This window comes from Triturus cristatus, chromosome 7 (genome assembly GCF_964204655.1).
Source record: "Triturus cristatus chromosome 7, aTriCri1.1, whole genome shotgun sequence".
Taxonomy (NCBI): Eukaryota; Metazoa; Chordata; class Amphibia; order Caudata; family Salamandridae; genus Triturus; species Triturus cristatus.
The window spans coordinates 1867631057-1867652032 of NC_140590.1; the positions used below are offsets into that span (position 1 = coordinate 1867631057).

Below are 20976 nucleotides of genomic sequence, written 5' to 3' on the forward strand. Positions count from 1 at the left end.
CTGTGGTGTAAGAGTTGCACGCACAGAGACACTATTGGTCAGAGAACCCTTCCACACATGGCCATTTATTAGTACAGTTAGACTGTCTGATTAGTAAACATTTGTGTTAATTTCATTACTTTATTTGAATAAAACATATCCATAAAAGAACAAACTCATTGCATATTAAAACAAGCATTGGCATAACCAATAGGTCTCGCCCTTGGGACCTTATAAGTGTTTAGCCATGCAACAGTTAATGTTGTTGCAGTAAGGATATTGTGCTGCATAACTAAATACTTAAAGGTCCCAAAGGCGAGACCTATTGGCTATGCCAATGCTTGTTTATACCCTAGACAATGGAAAGACATCCACCACGGCACACAACCTAAAAGTTAATCCCTACACCAAGGCTAAAAGAAAAATAAGAACAATTCTCTGTAGAAAAACTACTAACTTCTAGAATCCAGGTTGTCCTTGTTCGACTCAATTGCCTTGATTGTACAACTTTTTTATTTATTTTTTCTAACTTAAACCTTAAAGCTTCTTACTTTCTAGGAAAAAAAAGCCCTCTCGAAAGAACAAGGCATGCCTCTCCAGTTCGCAGCGTATTTCACTAATAGTATGACTGGCTATGATTTCAAGTAATCATGGGGCTGCCTTGTAAATATGGCCTGAGGCAACCCCAACACATCGGAGGACTGGGGGACACACCCGAACCTAATGGATTAAACCGAAACTAACGGGCCTTCTTCACACACCGGGGGCAAGGGCCAGAGCTTGAGGGGGCAAGATGCGCTCAACGAGCAAGGCCAGAGCCCCAGGAAGGCTGGGGTAGCGCCCCATACAAGCTCTCAAGATTCTAAGGCTCTCAAGTGGCGCATCCAGGCCAGGATATGTGCTTTGAATTCGGTGAACGTTTGCCTAGATTGCACAGTAGCATGAACAGGACTACATGTCCCAGAATGCAAAGCAAAACTGGATAAGCTACTGGCACATTAACCTGTGAAACTTGAGTGCTCTGCCATGCGAGAACGAGAAAACGGTGCCACTACAAAACGGTCATCTTCTGACACTAAGAAAACGAATTTCAGGAAAGAGGGGTCATCCAGCAGCGAACGGAACCTCAGAGCGTTATGAAGGCTGGGTCAATCCGCAGGGGAACGGGAAAGGGCACCACAAATTCTTGGTGTAATCACAGCTATTAACCACGCTGGACACGCCAAGGAGCAGGAAACAGAGCTGAAAGAAACGTGGGTGCACCCAAAGCTGGCTAGTACACACTCCAAAGTGCAGCAACAGATGCCATGAGGAAGACCCCGTCCTACTCTATGCACACAGTCCGGGGCATCTAGAGCTGCTCTGGACTCTAAACTGCGCCGCATGTGCTCCTCGTGCACCCAGTACACCTTTGCGAAAGTAGCGCACGCCACCACTTCCTACAGCACTGGGCGGCGGCCGTGCAGATAAGTGCCACAAAGCTGCAGAGGAGCACACTGCCGGCGGGGATGCCACGCTATCAACTCCATAAAAGGCCACAAAGCTGCAGCTGCCGGGAAGTGACTCATTGTAAGTAAGGTGCAAGGGTGACGTAGAGGGAAGCCAACTCCGGCGGACATCTAAGACCAACAGAAGCGAGCCAACCAGAGAGCTGCAGAGCCAGCTCAATGCAGGCAAAGGACTGAAGGCTAGACTGAGGTGACTCCGCGCCAGCTTCTTTCTACGTCCTGAATAGCTACAAGCATTGGGGAGCATGCAGCAGGGGAGACATGACGGGGGCACATGCCACGGGGGGCAGTCCCAGCGCGATCCGGAGGTGCCAGCGATGAGTAATAACAAGAAAAGCCCGGGAGTGGTGTGCGAAAGTGATCGCGATTGCGATGCACTTAATAATGAGGCCAGCAGAGTGACGAGATCTGTGGTGGGGGAGGGGGAGGGAATTGAAGCGCGGAGAGAGGCACGCAAAGCGCGCGCCCGTGCACATGCACTCAAGCTCTAGGCCGGCCATGGCAGCATCTGGTAGCACTTTTTTTTACCCCTTTACTAAAAGTCGAGCAAGCAGCGCATGCGCTGCTCTAGGCTCGACCTAAACATACAAAATTATAATATGTTAGAAAGAACACATAAAAATTCAGTAGAATGCAGGCTACTAAAATACAATTCTACAGTGTTCGAGTTACGAGCTCTAACAGCAGTTTTCAGAAAGGCCCCCACACGAGTTATTAGCCCGTCCTCCTCCAATTTAAGATGGGTCCTATGTGCTTCTCTATAATCTACATAGAAACAGCTCTTAAAATAAGGAAGTAAGAGCAATCTTGTGTATTACATATAATACTTGCAAAAAAATAAAAAGTGTAATTGGGTTTGGCCTGAACGCCCATCACATGGACAGGGAGTGAGGTCAAGGTTAGCTCGGAAGCACAGGGGGGAAACCTAATGAGTACTTGACTGTGGAGAAGTGTGGCTCAATGATTAGAGCGGCAGACCCTGATGCAGAGGTCTAGCCCGGGACCAGGGTTCAATTCCCCGCCTCGGTGGGTCTTGGGCTCAAAAATTCCACGGACCTGATAATTCTCGCCTCGGTGCCATTCCAATCATGGAGTCCCACTCTGCAACTCTGGGCAATAGCTTGCTTAATCTCCACAACGGCCCCCACAACGCTAAGGATGCCTGGCCTCCACCTTGCGGGTGCCCAGGAGTGGACGCCTCACAGGGAAAGCCAGGATGGGTTCCACAGCGGTATTCGTACAAGCGCCTTGAGACCCTTGCGGGTGAGTAGTGCGCTATACAAGTATCAATTTACTTACTTACTGTACCTGCTCTTAAATGAAAAAGGAGGCCACGCTCCCATCGGCCCATAGGTTTAGTTAGATATGGTAGATGGTCATACTCCATTTTCATAAACAAGGCCCGCTCGGTTTACTGGTCTCTCTGGCCAGTCTATCCTGATGAAAGCGCTTGTATAGAGCCGCCCACAGCTCCTTTTTACTTAGTGTCAAGATCTTTAGGTTTGTCAAAAACATGTCCATGGCTAATCCTCCATAAACTGGTTCTCACCCGTGCTAACCATGGAATATCCATACATTTCTCACATTTAAGGCAATTCACTATAATATCTCTGGTGAGGGATGCTGCCTTATTTTTCCATATAGCTAGCCATAATAAAGTGGGTAGGCTCTATTGTAATCTCCAATGTAGTGTAATTTTAGTTCACTTTGATGCACGTATTGGAGCGAAGAGATTGGGGTGCCCCGAAGCTTACAGCAGAATCTGTTCTCTTCGTTCTGAATATTGCAGCAACTGGAGATACTCCAAACCTCTGCCCCATAGGTTGCTGAGGGTGTACGCTGAGCTTTAATATGTTTTAAATAGGTATGGTATCCCCCCCCATCCCCCTCCTTCGGTTGGGGTAAACCAAGTACAGCATTAACTGATGTGGAGAACTTAGTCCTGCAGTAGACCGTATGGTCCGTCAACAGACTGTTGGCAGCAAAAACCAGTCCCAAAGAAGGAAAAGTGCTTGTGCATTGTAAACTTTGATTGGCAACAGAAAGGGCATTTATCATGTGCTTTCTCGGTCCACAGGCCATTCTAAACGATTTTGTAAAGTTAGTGCATAAATCTAAGGAGGCCATAAAATCCACGAAGCCACGCACTAAAAGGCGCAAAGCTTTTGCAGTGCGGCCCATTAATACTATATGTAAGGATCTTCTGACTTTTAACTTAGAACAAAAAGTGAAGACACCTACACACCAAGGGGGGCACACTCTGGATCCCATTTTCTCCAACATCATGGAGATAAAAGTTGATACACCCTAGCCAATTCCCTGCTCTGACCACTATCTTGTCCAGTTTACAATACCCTCCCACAGAAATAGGCAGGAACAGCAGACCAAGGAGATTACCACTAGGAAATGGAATAATTTTAACCCTACCTCCTTCTCCCAGGCGCTGTTGGGAGAAAAACCTACGCTAGATACAGACATCAATCAAGCCAACACTAATCTGGAAACTTGGATTATAGAGGCACTAGTTAGGACAGCACAATGGAGTACTAGAACCCCTAAGAGTCAAAAGGAAATGGCACCTTGGTTCAATGATGAACTGAAGGTGGCTAAAAAGAAAATGTAAATCGCTTGAACGAGTATGGAGGAAGGAGTATTGCAGTAGGGCGAAAGAAAATTACAAAAAGGAACTAAAACAATATCACGCACTTATTAAAAAATCCAGAAGTACTTTCTATACTGAAAGAATTGAAGGAGCCAGCAACTCCTCCAAAGAAATGTTTACCATACTTAAGTCGCTCAGAACACATAGCTAGAGTTGACTCGATCGCCTCTACTGAGAGCTGTAACAAGGTAGCCGAGTTCTTTGCGAACAAAGTGACAAAAATATATGACACCTTCCCGGTAGAAGCACGACCGGGTATAGGCCTGACACATGGAAGCCACGAAATTTTTGCAGGGGTGACGCTGGACGCCTTTGATATTCTGGAAATAGATGAACTTACAGCCTTAGCTAAAGGTATAAAGTCCGGCTCCCCGCTAGATCCAGCCCGACCTAAAATAATAATGGAGGGAGCCAGTGTAAGTATGCCGTACATATCGCACCTTAACCAACACTCCTTCCAAACTGGCATTGTCCCCACAAAATGGAAGCAGGCCATTGTCAAGCCACTAAAAAAGAAGCCTTCATTAGATCAAAATATATTGGATAATCTCCGCCCTATCTCACTATTTCCATTCGTGGCTAAAATTGCAGAGAAGGTGGCAAACAAACAGCTGGTAGAGCATATAAATAGGAATGACCTATTGCACCCCTCCCAATCAGGTTTCAGGAGAGCTCACTCCACCGAGTCCGCGCTACTCATGGCCTCTGAAACTCTGAGAAAATATGCAGACGAAGGACAAACAGCCGCACTGATTCTGCTGGATCTCAGTGCGGCGTTTGACATCGTCTCCCACAAACTGCTCCTGCATAGGCTAGAGACGTGTGGCATCAAACAGTGCGCTGAACTGGCTAGCATCGTTCCTCTCGTCAAGGAGCTTTCAGGTTACACAACAATCGTATCTCTACATGAGCATTCCCCTGTCTCAGGGTGTACCACAGGGCTCAATTTTCAATGTTTACATGGGACCACTAGCAGAGAAAGTGAAGAAGTATGAGGTATCAATTTTCTCTTACGCAGATGATACGCAGCTGATTGTTTTGCTTTCTCAAAACAAAGACCAGGCAGCTGTACGCTTCTCTGAATGTTTAAAAGAAGTAGCACACTGGATGTCAAATAAGAGCCTCAAACTAAATGGCAGCAAGACAGAGGTACTGATTGTAGGCAAGATGCCATCCATGTGGTCCACCGCGTGGTGGCCTGACTCATTAGGCCAAATACCCACCCCAAAGGCTGAAGTAAAAAACCTTGGGTATGGTTCGAATCAGAATTGACATTCGAGAGCCAAATCAGGAAGGTAGCGGGAAAATGTTATGGCGCGATGAAAACTCTGCAGAAAATCCTGGATCTCTTACCACCCAATGCCAGGAAGACCATTGTTCATTCAGTAGTTACTTCCCAACTGAACTATGGGAATGTATTATATCTGGGAGCCACTAAGAAGGATCTGGCCAGACTGCAGAGGGTACAGAATGCGGCGGCTCGTTTGGTACTTGGTCTGCCAAGAAGAGCCAACGCTAAGAAAACCCTGACAGCTCTCCACTGGATGCCAGTGGAAAAGAGAGTCGTGTTCAAGGTGATGTGCCACTGCCACCGAATTCTACTAAAGAAAGGACCAAGATACCTGCAACCTTTAATCACCAAATGCATACCAGGGCGCAGCTTAAGATCACTGGATAAGGACTTGGTGACCGTACCGAGAACTTTTAGAGCCAGAATGGGTGAACGCTCTTTCAGGTACCGCGCCGCAAAACTATGGAATAGCCTACCTATCAACTTAAGAAGAGAGCCATGCAAAACTAAATTTCGTAAGCAACTAAAAACCTGGCTATTTGTACATCCACTTCAAGGATAAGCCACGACTGACCTTACACTACGGTCATACGTGCAGATAGCTACCGCATCTCCTAGAATTCTCTCGAAGCGCGGGGACACACCGGTGGTGTAACCAGGCGCTCTATAAATGAATAAATAAGTAAATAAGGCTGCATCGTCTGCATGCAATAGGGATGGGAGGATGGAGCCATTAATTCTTGGGGCATCTTTGGTAAGGGTTATTCAAACCGCATGTAAATTGTTAATATACAAAATAAAAGTAATGGGGCTAAAAACACACCCCTATCTTACCCCTCTGAAGACTCTGATATCATTAGAAACTTTCTAGTGTATGTTAATTTTAATCCTGGCCTTCATTTCTCTATGTAAATAGGCTAAAAAGTGCACTAGTGTCTCATCCATTCCATAGTCAAACGCTGAGTTCAAATCCATGAACGCCTGATAAATCGGGGAGCGTTGAGCAATAGTATATTTCCCAACTACTAAGTTTAGATTGAGACACACTTCTATTGTGCCCACATTGTTTCTAAAGCCATATTGACAGGGATGCAAAATTGAATTCTCCTCACCCCAGTCTTTAATCTTGTTGTACAGGACCCTACCCAGGATTTTCAGTGTGCTGTCTTATCAAAGAAATGGGCCTGTAACAACCAGGCTGGGAGCAGTCACCCTTCTTAAAATTTGGTACAATGACAGAGATAGACCATGTACTCGGTAGCAGGGAACAAACTAAATTATTAAAAACATTAAGCAAGATCGAGGCTTAAATGTCTGTTTTATGTTTAATGAGATCTATTGGCATCCCATCAGGGCCCGGAGACTTAATGCCCATATTCTGGGTTATGGCTTCCTCCACTTCGGCCAGAGACATTATTACTCCCTTGGGGATGGACGGCTGGAATAACTCTATCATTAGATGGAGCCATGTATATAGCAGAAAATGTGCCTCCCACGCTTCGCTAGTTATATTGCAACTAATTGATGTTAACGTCTGGTTCATCGCTCGCATGTCTTTTATGGCTGCTCAAAAAAGTTTGCTGTTTTTTTGGCTTGCCATATTGGCAAGCGGGTCCCATCTTTGTGCCAATACCTCTTCCTTCCTAAGTGAGGTACCCAACTTATATTTTTTCCTTAATGAGGTCACCACTTGCAAGCTCCTGGGCTTGGCCGCAAGGGCCTAACTCAACAGTTGGTCCTCTAATGAGCATTCGTGGTTAAACCACCTAGGGTTGTGAGAGTGTGATCGGGCGGGTTTCATTCATTCCATCTTGATATTCAAACAGAGCTCAGAGAATGCGGAGACTACATCAGGATTGAATTTGCGCACTGTCAAACAAATCTCGAACAGTGCATGGTTCTCTCTGACCACTTTGTGAAGTAATTGGGTTGTGTCAACACCTCGCCACACCAGTCGTAAATTATCCGTGGAGGGTTCAAGGTTCATTGCACCACATTCAGTTTTATACACTGGCTTGGGGACCAATTTGAGTGCCATTTCAATCGGGTTGTGATCCCATGGTATGCAACAACAACTTTACTCTGTAATAAAAATCCCTCTAAAGTGGGAGGGATAAATACATAATCAATTATGGTAGCACAACTCCTACCCCTAAACGTAGGTTATAATATGTCATAATTGTTAAAAGCAGCGATGTCCATACCATTACTTGGATTATGGGATGTCAAATGTTCCATCAGCTATATGCCCCTATTACAAGCCTGAGCTCTACTGAGATTGCCAAAAAAAGGATCCTGGGGGGCCAGCTTGCATTAAAATCACCTGAGTTTGCATTTACATACTTCGAAATACTAAGGGTAGTCTTATAAACAAAAGGCTAATAAATGTAGTATTGGGTTTAGTGTAAAAATCGGTATTATAAAAATTATTCGGGTATAGGGTCATGCCCTTTTTAGGTCTCGCCTGGCGTAGGCTGCGCACATGCGCAGTCTCGCTGGCGAGATTCAATGATTTGGGGTATTTTGTGTTAAGGGCTTTAAGCCCTGCCCCTCGTTTCAATTGGCTGGCGTCACCGTTTATGCTAAACGGTGGCCAGCCATTGGAAAAGAGCTGGTAGTGACGTTTTTGTTTGGCTTTGTGAGCCGTCCCATTTGGACGGGCTCGTCTGCCTTCCGTGCGTCGTGAAAGCTTTCTTATCTTTATGGGGCCATGTGTTTCAAACACATGGCCCCATAAAGACAAGAAAACTTTCACAACCGATGAAAGTGAAAGCGGAACCGTCCTCTCTGAATTATTCGTAGAAGTGCCTAAGTAGATAGGTCGACGCTCATACCCGTGGTAATGCGAATGCAGAATGAACGCTAAAAGGAATATGGTCACCTGCTAAAAACTCAAAGGATAACTCTGGTTGCATGACCTCTGTTAAGCAGTGTCACTTACCAAACAACTGAGTTTGCTCCTGGTCGGCTAGGCAGATCCAAGTGTTATCTTCAAAGCTACCAAATATCAGATGCTTGCCGGAAAAATCCAAGCAATCCGAGTTCTTTACTACATATTTTACATTGTTGTCCACAAGTTAGTTATCAGTTTAAGGTCACAAGTATATCTGTATTTTGGTTTGCAAGTATAAAAGTCGTTCCCCATAAACGCGAGGTGGTTGCATCCGCTCACTGGTCACGTGCCCCTCCATGCTGAGTTTTGCCTTTCCTGCCCGGCATGGAGATTCCAACATGGCTGCGCTCTTGAGATCTGCCCGGCTTGTGCCACTGTCATGTCGCTCTGCTATACTTCAAAATATCTCCCGTCATGAGGCACCCTCCAGCGTCGCTGCCAAGACGCTTTTCCTTGCAGTCGCCCACTCCCACCTTCCGAGCTGGTGAGTCCTATACTTTGCTGCTGCGCATTTTCCTCTACACTCTGCTTTGCAATCATATGACCTAACAGGTCTCGCAAAGGTCGTATTGTTGTCACTTGACCCTGCTCCCCACGTTATTTTATAACCTACACCCACCTTCATTGTGCCAATATTTTATTGTGGCATCATAGGTTATCCGATAGACTGTAGAGTTTCACGTGTTTCAGCAATCGTGCACACCAAAGGCATCATGTTGACCTCCTTCAAGATGACTTTTTGCTATCCCATGGAGAAAAGCCATTATATATATTTTGGTTGCTCCTACAGCTCACATCCACAAAGGTTGCTTCTCTAGCTTAAACTGTCAAAGGCCAATTGGGCGCTGACCAATGGTTACATTCCCAGGAAGGCACCATTTGAGTTTGCGTAACCCCTTTCCAGAAACTGCCCAAAATTGCGTTGCCAACCTGCCCCAGTCTCGTATCGCTTGACTGCACCAAAAAACAATATGTCTATAAGTTTTTTTTTTATTAATAATATTGGTTTCGCTTTCACTACCGAAAGTTGTGTCAGCTAACTGATCCTTCTTACAGCTACATTTTGATATACTTGGGGATACTGCCCCATCTCTGTAGATCTACATGCCTGCAAATCCTGACAACCTACTCGTATGTTTTTGCATAGAACACGTTCATCTTTTTTTAATGGCCCTGTCAGTTGTGTTTTGAAGGATACACGCCATTTAATGGTTTGACTGAATACTGAGTGATTTCTGGTGGGGGATTAGTAATGTAACCCTCGGTGTCTGTGTGTTCACACCAGCTCTTATTTAATCTCATCTTTTGTGTTTTGTTACTTGATCTTATTCTTTGAGGTTTTTTGATGATTGTCTATTTTTGCTCTTGTTTCACATGAGCTCGCCTGCTTCTCTGACTATTAGCTGCTGACTGTGTGTTATTTCCATAGAGGTCACAATCTGCTATGCCTGTACAAAACTGTGGAGACAAAGTATCCAATGGATTTATTGTTGCACTGTGACACAGTGTACTTGTCGGTTTTACCTGGTTTCCGGCGCCCTGCCATCTAGTTGGTATGTTAGATCGATTGCCAGTGTTTAGACAAATTGCAAGCATTCGTCCCTTCACATTTTGTGTTTCCAGAGTGTGAAATTAATAAACATCCACCTGTGTCCTATACTTAAAAAATCCAATTTTATGGTGCCAGTGTTAATTTTTAGGTTTTGCCTCAATGTTGACTCACAGCAGCGAATTGAGTCGAAATGTATTGTCTAAATAGAAAAATGGGCATTCGACATATTCCAATCAATAATTCAGGTTTTATAAAGCGATGCTTATCACCTTATAGGGTATCCAGGTGCTTGCAGGCCCTGGAGGCTTATTCAAACAGTCAGTTCTTAAGGGCCATTCAGAATTCCGGAAGTGAAGTGATGGTCTGGAGGTGCGTGAGGAGGCTGTTCCACGTCTTTCTTGCGATGTGGGAGAAGGAGCGTCCTCCAGTTCTGCATTGGTAGCTGTGGGGAGTATTGGCAAGTGAAAGGGAGGAGGAGAGTAGTCTTCTTGATGGTTGGTGGAAGTTCAGGCGGTGGTTAATGTAGGCGGGCCCTTGGTTGTGTAGAGCCTTGTGTGTGTGGGTCAGCAGCTTGAATTAACATCTCCTTTGTAAAGTGAGGCAGTGGAGTTTCCTGAGGTGGGGAGTGATGTGGGTTTGTCTGGGAAGGCTGAGCCATTTGCTTTGCTATACAATACCAGTATTTTTAATGCTTGTTATATTTTATAACCTGAAAGTTATCATTATGAGTTGGTATGGCCTTGAGACCGCCCCGCCGCAATATTCACCCATATCTAAACCACCGTAGGGTCACCCCGTTTTGGGCTGTTGGGGCGAAAATCTTAAAACACTCAAACCCCTAGAGGTATATATCTCTAGTATCCCAGGTTTCCTGAAACATTAAAATATCCTATTGCCTGATTAACTGCAGCCAATCAGGTAAAAATATCTTTGACTGTAGATCGTCCACATTCCAACTAAGTATTTTCAGCTCCTGGTTATCACAAGCCGGATCCCCCTCTATGTCCTGTTGAACATCCATCGAGGGTGCATGCAATAAGCATGGATATGGTGGATCAACCCTGCCGGCTATTATTGGCATCAGTCGGTCCTTGGCTTCGAGGTCAGTTAGCACCTTAAATTTGTTCTGATCAGCAAAGGAAAATGGGCCTGGCGTAATACCTCCTGGTGTGGTTTATAAATTAACCTTGGGGAATGGCCATATTTTGGTATATCTAAGGGCGGGAATCTCTTGTTGTCTTAATATAGCCCTTCCCAAAGCAGGGCTGCAAAAATGTATTACAATGCAATCCCTTTGATGTTTTTAGCAGAACCTCCAACCCACTGCACTCCCTGCACCGTGATTATCTCGTTCATATTCATTACATTAAACTGTTTGTTCTTGCATAGCCAGCCAGCTCATTTATTACGCAGCTCTCCCCAGGATTCATTATGATGTGCCTTAAGTGGGGGCACTCCTGCCAGAACCAAGAGGCAAGGGCAGGCAGCTGGAGGCAATTTCAGCACATACGGGTTGGTCTTAAAACTAACCCCATTTGGGGGGTGGTGGGTAACACTGGTGCTCTCGCCAAAACGTTCTGGGGGATGATTAGGTATAGGGTTAGATTTAGCTTTTGAATTGGAGAGGGCAAAATAGGCCATTCTGAACTATGGTGTGCAGGCGTCCACTGCTAATTGTGTTATGTGGTGCTATGGCATTTAGGGGCTGCCGATCAATCGATTGCATGCTGAGGGACTGTCCGCTGGACAGTGGTCCCCATTGGCCCGGCTATTTGGGGCTGAGACCTTAAACAAGTGATTACCCACACCCACCTTGGCATCAAGGTTAGCATTCATTGCCCGATTACAAACCTGTCCATTAGAGTCTAGATAATCCAGGCGATCCAGCAAAGGATTGAGTTTCTTATCTCATAAATCACCATCCCTGGAGCATAATACATTGATAAGAGACTGCTCTGTGTCACATGGCTCCGATATGGCTTCAGTCTGTGCGTAAGAGGATCGGGTAGCGTCATCGTTCTGTTGTTTGGCCACAAATGGTGAGCTAGTTGATGGCTGTAATTAAGAAGTTAAGTTGCTTCGTGGTACATCGGTGCGTGGGAGCTGCTTCCTTTTAGGACAGATAGGCTTTCCTGATGGTTTGTTGCATTTCACGGCCGCGATCGCTATGGGGGCAGTCGTGATGTGTTGATTCGTAAGAAGACTACACTTAGAGCCACCAGTGACACCAGTAGGGAGCTCAGGATGAGCCACGATATGCAAGGGGTCACCGCCGTCTGACACAAACAGATGTAACACAACTATGGGGCACAGTCTGTGTCGCCACACATTCCAAGGACAGTCTGCCCTCCCTTAATTCGATCTCATTAGTTACAATATTAACCACCCGCTCCAACATGCTGTCAATAGTGAGAGTGATGCGAGGCTGTAGGTCCTGCTTGTTTCCCCATAGTTGACAGAATATAGAAGCAAATGTTCTCACCGTATGTTGTTGTTAGCTCAGTTGAAAGGGCGGGGGGCAGTCCAGCCTTGTCCGCCTGCGGATGGGCACAGACTGGCCCGCTCTTGGTCCAGTCCTCGCCTCCAGGCGCTATCTGCAGTGTCCTGCCCCATGTGTATATGGGGCGTGTAGTCCTGCTCCCTGATGCCTTGGCTTGTTTTCGCTCCCCCTGGGGGTTACGGGCTGTAATCGCAATGCGGTTCTGCTAGTCCACTCACCGCCTAATCAGCTGCACCACTGCACCACAGCAACCTCAACAGTTCGGCGGTTTGGAGCCCCAGATCCAATGCGCAAGGTCCAATTCAGAGCAGCATAGCAGAACTGCCAGGCCGACTTAAACGTCAGGCTGCGCCCTGCTCTTCTTGTGTCACGGGGGCCCTTCATCCCGCAGCCACTGCGTTTCCCACTAGCCCAGTTTCACAGGACCTACCTTCAGCTCTGCCACCTCACCAGTCCCAGGTCCGCCTAAGTCCTCCGGCGATGCCACTAGTGCCCCAACACTGCAGCGTGGTGAGTGTTGCCTCCACCGAATCTCCTCTGGCCTCGGCTGCTCCAATGAAGTAACTTACTCCTTCCTCAGTTAAGCCGTTCTCCCATCAATCGGGGAGTCATGGCTCAGACGCTGCAGCAGATTGACACTTTTATTCAGCAGGGAGGGCATTGGGGGGTGGGGGGGATCTTCATGTATCTTCCCCAGCGGGCTCACTGCAGACGGGAGAGCCCTCCTGATGACGTCTCCACTCCGCCTCCTCTCTCTTGTGGGGTCAGGTACGGCGGCGTTCTGTGCAGGACTCCGCGCGTCTGCCGCCTACCACAAAATGAACGCCTCAGCTGTCCCTCGAGGGTACTCCGCCGGCCACCCTCTGCAGTGGTTCTAGGTCTGCCAAGTACCTCAGCCGGTCAAGGCAGCTGCGTCGTCGTCTTTCGCTCAGGAGGCGCCACACCACTCAGTGTCCGCATCCATCGATAGGTAGGTCCGTGCCGGCCCTGGGACAACCGTCTCTTCCCCAAGGGCATGCCTACCTGGCAGTCCCCTTCAGCAGGGGGCCCCGGTCCGATGAAGGTGTGATGAAGACAAGCATTTAGTGCATCTGGGTTAGCATTATCCTTCCGCCCTGTTCAGCTCCTGTGCCTTTCTGCGAGCTCTGCCATCCTGCATCATCCTCCCCATCCAACATTTGTGTTTTTGAAGCACAGCAAGTGACCTGCGGCATTGTATGGTGTGTTGTGCTTGGATGTTATTGGAGTGGTTTGGTCCGGAATGTTGGGTGTCTCCTGAGACTCAGTCTGTGGCATTGTGCTGCCTGCTGTGCTTGGTCCGTTATTGTTATGTCTGCTGTTTAGCTGCTTGCTACATGGACGTTAATGTCTGCTCTTTAGCTGCCTCCTGTGCTTCATACCTGGGAACGTCTATGTTATGTCTGCTGTTTAGCTGCCTGCTGTGCTTGGTACTTGTGCCTTTTTGTTATGGCTGCTCTTTTGCTGCCTGCTGTGCTTGGGCTGTTTTATTATGTCTGCTGTTTAGCTATGTAATGTGCTGGTGTATGTTTCCTTATTCTATCTGCAGTTTGGCCTTGGTTATTCTGGCTGTCTTGCCCTGCTTGCAGCTTTGCCTGTGGTGTGGCTGTCATTATGTCTGCAGTTTTCCCTTGGTATGCTTTCTGCCTCGCTCTGCCTGTACCTTTACCTGTGGTGTGACTGTCATTATGTCTGGAGTTTGGCCTTGGTATGCTTTCTGCCTCGCTCTACCTGTACCTTTGCATGTGGTGTGGCTGTCATTATGTCTGCAGTTTTGCCTTGATATGCCTTCTGCCTCGCGCTGCCTGCACCTTTTCCTGTGGTGTGGCTGTCATTATGTCTGCAGTTTTGCCTTGGTATGCCGGCACCTCTTTTTGCCTGGTGGTCAGCTAGTACTGCGTGGGCCCTTCATTAACTTTGACATGAGTGATGCTTTGTGCCTGGGCCTTGTCGGCAGAGCTTGGTCTGGGATGGTGAGGGCACGTTTTCAGGTATGACCAGTGTTGACATATGCAGTAGTAGAATATTTTTTATTTAATCTTTGTGTTTTCTTTATTCTCTCTTTTGCTGAAGATTTACAATGCAGGTGACGATTGATGGGCGGCAATTTCCAGCTGTCGAAGCCTCCAGTAAAAAGGTGGCAAAGAAGGAGGCAGCCGGTGCTGCTCTGAGGACCCTGCTGTATGAGTTACAGGGTGGAGAAGTGCCAGAGGAGGCTCCAGCGATGGTGACTCAGGAGGCAGAGACCAAGGTGAGACGCAAGGGGTCCTGTGCTCATTTTTTTCTGTCTTTGTTAAAGAAGAGGGTGCGGTGCAGCTTCTTTCTCTTTAACTGTATCCATTTGCTACATCTCCTAAAACATACGGAGCTCTTTGGGCTTGAAGTCCTATTCCAAGACACAGAAAGGATGAATCTACATGTGGTTTCTCCCGTGTTTCCTGAGGGCGACGCATCAGTATATCACATAGAAGGTTTAAGGTGGTGGAGAGAAGCCGATCTTGTAGAAACACTTGCGTCAGAGTAGTACACATAGAGGCAAGTGTCTTTTCCTGAATACGAAAGTCATGCTTCCCTTGCCATGTATTATTAGTGGATAGAACCATCTACAGGCCCTCTGACTGAAATCCATATCTTACGATGACAGCCAACAGATGAGGCTCAACTCTGGGAGCTAGTGGCTCTGCCTTTATTTAAGGATGGCTACTGTCCCCCTAAATCAACCTACTTGTTGACTAAAGTGTGGTGTCAGCTCCCTCTAGTTGCGGGACATGGGCCTTTGTACCTGTACCTCAGACGGCAGGTGCCCCACCGTGAGCCTCCATGTGACAGGATTGGGCCCTTTGTACCTGAAAAGGCAGGTGCCCCACCGTGGGCCTCCATGTGACCGGACAGGGCCCTTTGTACCTGTACCTCAAAAGGCAGGTGCCCCACCGTGGGCCTCCATGTGACAGGACTGGGCCCTTTGTACCTGTACCTCAGACAGCAGATGCCCCACCGTGGGCCTCCATGTGACCGAACTGGGCCCTTTGTACTTGTACCTCAAAAGGCAGGTGCCCCACCGTGGGCCTCCATGTGACCGACTGGGCCCTTTGTACCTGTACCTCCCAAGGCAGGTGCCCCACAGCGGGCCTCCATATGTCCGGACTGGGCCCTTTGTACCTGTACCTCAAAAGGCAGGTGCCCCACCGTGGGCCTCCATATGACCGGACTGGGCCCTTTGTACCTGTACCTCAAAAGACAGATGTCCCACCGTGGGCCTCCATGTGACCGGACTGGGCCCTTTGTACCTGTACCTCAGACGGCAGATGCCCCACCGTGGGCCTCTATATGACCGGACTGGGCCCTTTGTACCTGTACCTCAAAAGGCAGGTGCCCCACCGTGGGCCTCCATGTGACCAGACTGGGTCCTTTGTACCTGTACCTCACAAGGCAGGTGCCCCACCGTGGGCCTCCATGTGACCGGACTGGGCCCTTTGTACCTGTACCTCAAAAGACAGGTGCCCCACCGTGGGCCTCCATGTGACCAGACTGGGCCCTTTGTACCTGTACCTCTAAAGACAGATGTCCCACCATGGGCCTCCATGTGACCGGACTGGGCCCTTTGTACCTGTACCTCACAAGGCAGGTGCCCCACCGTGGGCCTCCATGTGAAAGGACTGGGCCCTTTGTACCTGTACCTCACAAGGCAGGTGCCCCACCGTGGGCCTCCATGTGACCGGACAGGGCCCTTTGTACCTGTACCTCACAAGGCAGGTGCCCCACCGTGGGCCTACATGTGACCGGACTGGGCCCTTTGTACCTGTACCTCAAAAGACAGATGTCCCACCGTGGGCCTCCATGTGACCGGACTGGGCCCTTTGTACCTGTACCTCACAAGGCAGGTGCCCCACCGTGGGCCTCCATGTGACCGGACTGGGCCCTTTGTACCTGTACCTCAAAAGGCAGGTTCCCCACCATGGGCCTCCATGTGACCGGACTGGGCCCTTTATACCTGTACCTCAAAAGACAGGTGCCCCACCGTGGGCCTCCATGTGACAAGACTGGGCCCTTTGTACTGCCACCCTGGAGCACGGATGTTCAACCATGTGCCTCCAATGCAACAGGACACCGGCCATTTGTACCTGCACCCTGTGGCTGATGTGCCACTGTGGACCACTAGTGTAAGAGGATGCAGACCTTTTTACCTGGACCCCCACTGGAAGGCAGATGTCCCGCCATGGGCCCCACATGTAACTGGATGCAAATCCTTTTATCTGAACCCTGCAGGATGTGCAACTGTGACCCCAAACTCCGCACAACAGGACACAGGCCATTGTACCTGCACCCTGGATGGCAGATGTCCTACTGTGGGCATCTCATGTAACAGGACTTGAGACTTTGTACCTGTATAACTGGAAAACAGATGTTCTACCATGCCCCACCCATAGCTGGGGTCCTCAATCCCTTCCCCTCAGTATGTACAGATTGAATTATGTTGTGGAAGGCATTAGTGTATAGCTTCACAAAATGCTGGCTCCCCTTCAGGTTGTTGTCTTTCCATGTGTAAAGAAGGCTATCTTCCTGGACTTCTTTCTTGGGCCCCTGCCCTAAAGTTTCAAGGGTGTTGAGTGAGTTGGGGACTCAACAGTTGCTCCCTCTAACTAAAGCATGTCTTACCATCTATAGTATGCAGATTTTCTTCCTGTAGGAAGGTGGCCCGTTTTTGCATGGTTACTGTTAGATTTGGGGGTCTCTAGTTGGCAGAGGTAGGTACCTTTGTCCAAGTAGGGGCCCTTGCGTCTAGTCAGGGTACGGGGGTACACTCCTAAAATAACCCCTTCTCAACCCCTTGGTAGCTTGGCATGAGCAGACAGGCTTCTCAGAGGCATAATGCTGAAGCCTCAGCACACGTGATAAATATAAGTGCTTTAGTTCAATTCACACATGAAATATGAGTACATAAAAGAATTTCTCTCTTTAAAACACAGAGTGCAGTTTTCTTCTTGTCTTCTTTATTAAGACGAGTCCAGGTGAAGTGTCGAGATTACAGCCAACACGTGTTTCGTCGCATCGGGAGTGTGATCCCGCGACTTCCTCAAGGCTGTGCAAATAAACAGAAAAATGCCAGCTCATACCATGAAAGTACATACAGTAACTGCAATCCACAGTAGTCAACATTAAGTTTGGCATCGTGATCCCAAACACAGTGAGTAATTGTGTGAGGGAAGGTTGAGTTTCCAAAAGGAAGATAGGAACCCATAAGGGGAATGATGAGCAAAAAGTCTTCGAAGCAAACCAAACACATGGAGAGAGAAAGGCCCGATTGTGAAACTACGTGATTGCTAAGTGAACTGCTGGTTGTGCGAATTACTGATAACATTATCGCCGTCGTGGGAGGTAAGTGCCATGTCATCGTTAAAACAAAACGTGACTGAATAAATAACACCCAAAATACCGAGGTGAATTGTTTACCTCTCTTGGTATTCTTGAAATCTCTGTTTACACCAAGGAAATACAATAAAATGAAAAACATTAAATGGTGATCCAGTCGTCATTTCAGTGAGCAATTTCCGAGCTAAAAGTCGCTAAACCTACTTTAATTGTGGTTGTAATTCCGGCCCACAAGGGGTTCTAGGTTCAATAGTAGAAACGAGGGATTCCACAGAATCAACAGGGAGGCGTTCGTGTGCAAACACTTCACTATGGGGATGAAAAATACAAACGTCACGGTCCAGACGATCTATAGCGTAATCTTGTTATTCCAAACAACGCTGTCTGTTATAAATGAAAACTTAAGGTCTATGCTTGTCGTCCCGTATCCGTTAATTCCAAAAGGTCCCATCGCAAATACGCTGCCAATTATGCAAGCCCAAAGCACAAGCCATGCTCTATTTGTCTATAGGATCATAAGATCCTAGGTGATTCCAATTGGCATCCTGAAGATCACTCATACCCTGTTGCAGTGTCACGAGATAAGTCCCTGACTCCGTTTAACAAACAGTCGTAATAACCCATATGGGGCATATACGAAAATCACCTTGTGGAAACAAAGTGCCGTTCCAACATGCAACCAACCTCGACTCAGGTTAAACGCATTCTCCTTACCTGACTTATTCTTCCCAAATATCGTGCCCTCGTTCTCACATGTATCCTCTAGGCGTACGAGCCGGGTCCGCCGAGTATGGCAGCCCGTCCTCCGTGTGTTTGTCACGTGACAAAAGGTCAAACCGGGAATATATCCGGGTTCGCGCGTCAGCACGTTCGTCAATAAGATTAACATAGTGAAAAGACTCTGCGTGATGATACAGCCTCCCAACCCACGAGTGGGGACCCGTGCTTGTCACTATTGGTCCCTACATTTATATTTATAGTCCGATAAGACTTCGGTCCCAATATTATAAGTGATTGACATAAAGAGTAATACGCGGATTCAATCACTATACGTATCTCGATCCAATGAGATGTTGGAAATCGTTCTGATTCCGTTGGATCTCAAATATCACCGTTCTGGTGTTCCTCAGTCAAAATCACCATTTACGATCAATGAGGCCTGTTTTGGCCTGAAAGGAGTGCAAAATCGATTGTGATTAATTTTCAAATCAATTATGGACGTGATGTGTGCATGAGTCGGCTATATTTGTGCCGTAGATATGATTTCTTAAGGTGAGTGCCCCTAGTCTCTCCACAAGTGAGGTCAACAAATGGTTCGGTCAATGTGCGATCTCAGAATAAAATATTCAAATCGGTACAGAATTCATGTACATGTACAATAAAAAGCAAAGGGTGTCAACACATCCCTGTGTTCGGAAGTACACATACAAAGTGAACATAAACATTTAGAGTCCTGGTTACGAAATTATTAGTCTAACCTTAGCGTGACATTGTTAGCATTGAATTGTTCTGTGAATATGAACAGTACATCATTGATTGCAGCGTAGTATATACTAAAACATTCAAGAGTAGGGTAGATAGAACTGTAACCTTGTGTGCCACATTTATTTCTCTCTTCTAAGACTAAAAGGCACAGTACGACATTGGTAGTATACTCATATATCATGTTTAAGCTATTTCGTATTAGTTACCAGTCAAGTCTATCTGCCCAGGAAGTAATGGAGCTCATGGTCAATATTCAAGCCGCATTCAGTACTCCTCATTTTTAGAATCCAGAGTGCCTCTTTGCGTCTGTGTCAGTTCCCGATTCCCACCCCGGGGGTGTCTGGGTATATAGTCGATGCCATAGTACTCGAAGCGTTTCATTGTCGTTTGTTTGGGGCAGATAGACATATGAGCAGCTATAGGGTATCTCATATCCCCATTCTTAACTGCTCTCATGTGTTCTCCAATCCTGTCGCGTAAAGGTCTAATGGTACTGCCAATGTATTTTTGCCCACATTTGCACTCTATAACGTAAATCACAAATTTGGTGAGGCAAGTGATGTTGGTCCTGATTTGGTAAATTCTGCCACCAGGGCCTCCAAATTCAGTGATTCTCTTATGTGCCCATTTGCAAGCCGTGCATTTGCCACAACCGGAAAAACCACAAGAGTACGTGGTCAACCAATTGTCTGTGTTCCTGGGTATAGGATAACTAGGACTCAAAATATTTCTAAGTGAGATCCCCCTTTTAAAAGTAATGTCTGGTTTGTTGCTGATGTAATCGTTAAGTGATCTGTCAGCCTTAAGTAGATGCCAATGCTTAGTAAGGCTACGTCTCAAGATCCCAGACCAGTCATTATAGTTGGTGACCAGTCTTATCTTATTATCCTGTTTGTTTGATGTCGTTTTGTCTTTCAGAGTGTCTACCCTAGTGACTGAGTCAATTCTCCGCTCTGCCCGTCTCAGGACCTCCTGAGTGTACCCACGATTTTTAAATCTCTTGAGGGTACTGCTTTTATGTGTTTCAAAATCCGTGTCGGTGCTACAGTTTCGTCTCACCCTGACAAGTTCTCCATATGGGATTGACCGGATTTGGTGTGGTGGATGTGAGCTGGATGCATGGAGTACCGAATTACATGATGTTGCTTTCCTGAATAATCTACTCTGTAAGCATCCGTCCTCCACATAAAATTCCACATCTAGGAAGGAAATTCTGTTTGTACTCTGTTCAGAGGTGAAGCGGATATTTTGGTCATTGGCATTAAGATGTTCTATGAATCCGATGAGTCTCTTCATTGTAGTCCAGGCTACGCATAACCACCATGTTGCCCCCCTTGTCAGCCTCCCGAATAGTTAGGTCACAATTGTTACTCAAGTCTTTCAACGCTTTACGTTCCTCTCGCGTTAAGTTGTCCTGTGTTGAGTGAGTGACTGTTTTACTGACTTCATGTTTATCTAAGTCTGCTAATACTAGTTTATGGAATATGTCAACATTGTTGCCAGCGGTCAGTGTGGGAGTCCATTTAGACTTCTCTCTGAGGTTGCTAGAGATGTTATAGTCTGTGGTGATGTTTAGATCTCTCAAAATAGCATCTGTAGTTGTGGACTACAATGAAGAGATCAGATCACAACTCGCAGATCCTGAATGCTATGAGCCACTTAGTATTAATCCAATTTGGGTTCTTACAGATCACATAAACACGCAACTCAGACGTTGG

General features: G+C 47.0%; 1 protein-coding gene across 3 annotated transcripts in view; it reads left to right on the plus strand.

Moving 5' to 3' along the window:
• Positions 1–20976, plus strand: part of LOC146813540 (double-stranded RNA-specific adenosine deaminase-like) — a 318386-nt gene that overhangs the window by 32904 nt on the left and 264506 nt on the right. For all 3 annotated transcript variants that reach the window (XM_085620305.1, XM_085620304.1, XM_085620303.1), the window contains one exon: positions 14477–14654. In XM_085620305.1, coding sequence (XP_085476431.1) covers positions 14477–14654 — 178 coding nt within the window. The remainder of the gene's footprint in view (positions 1–14476; positions 14655–20976) is intronic.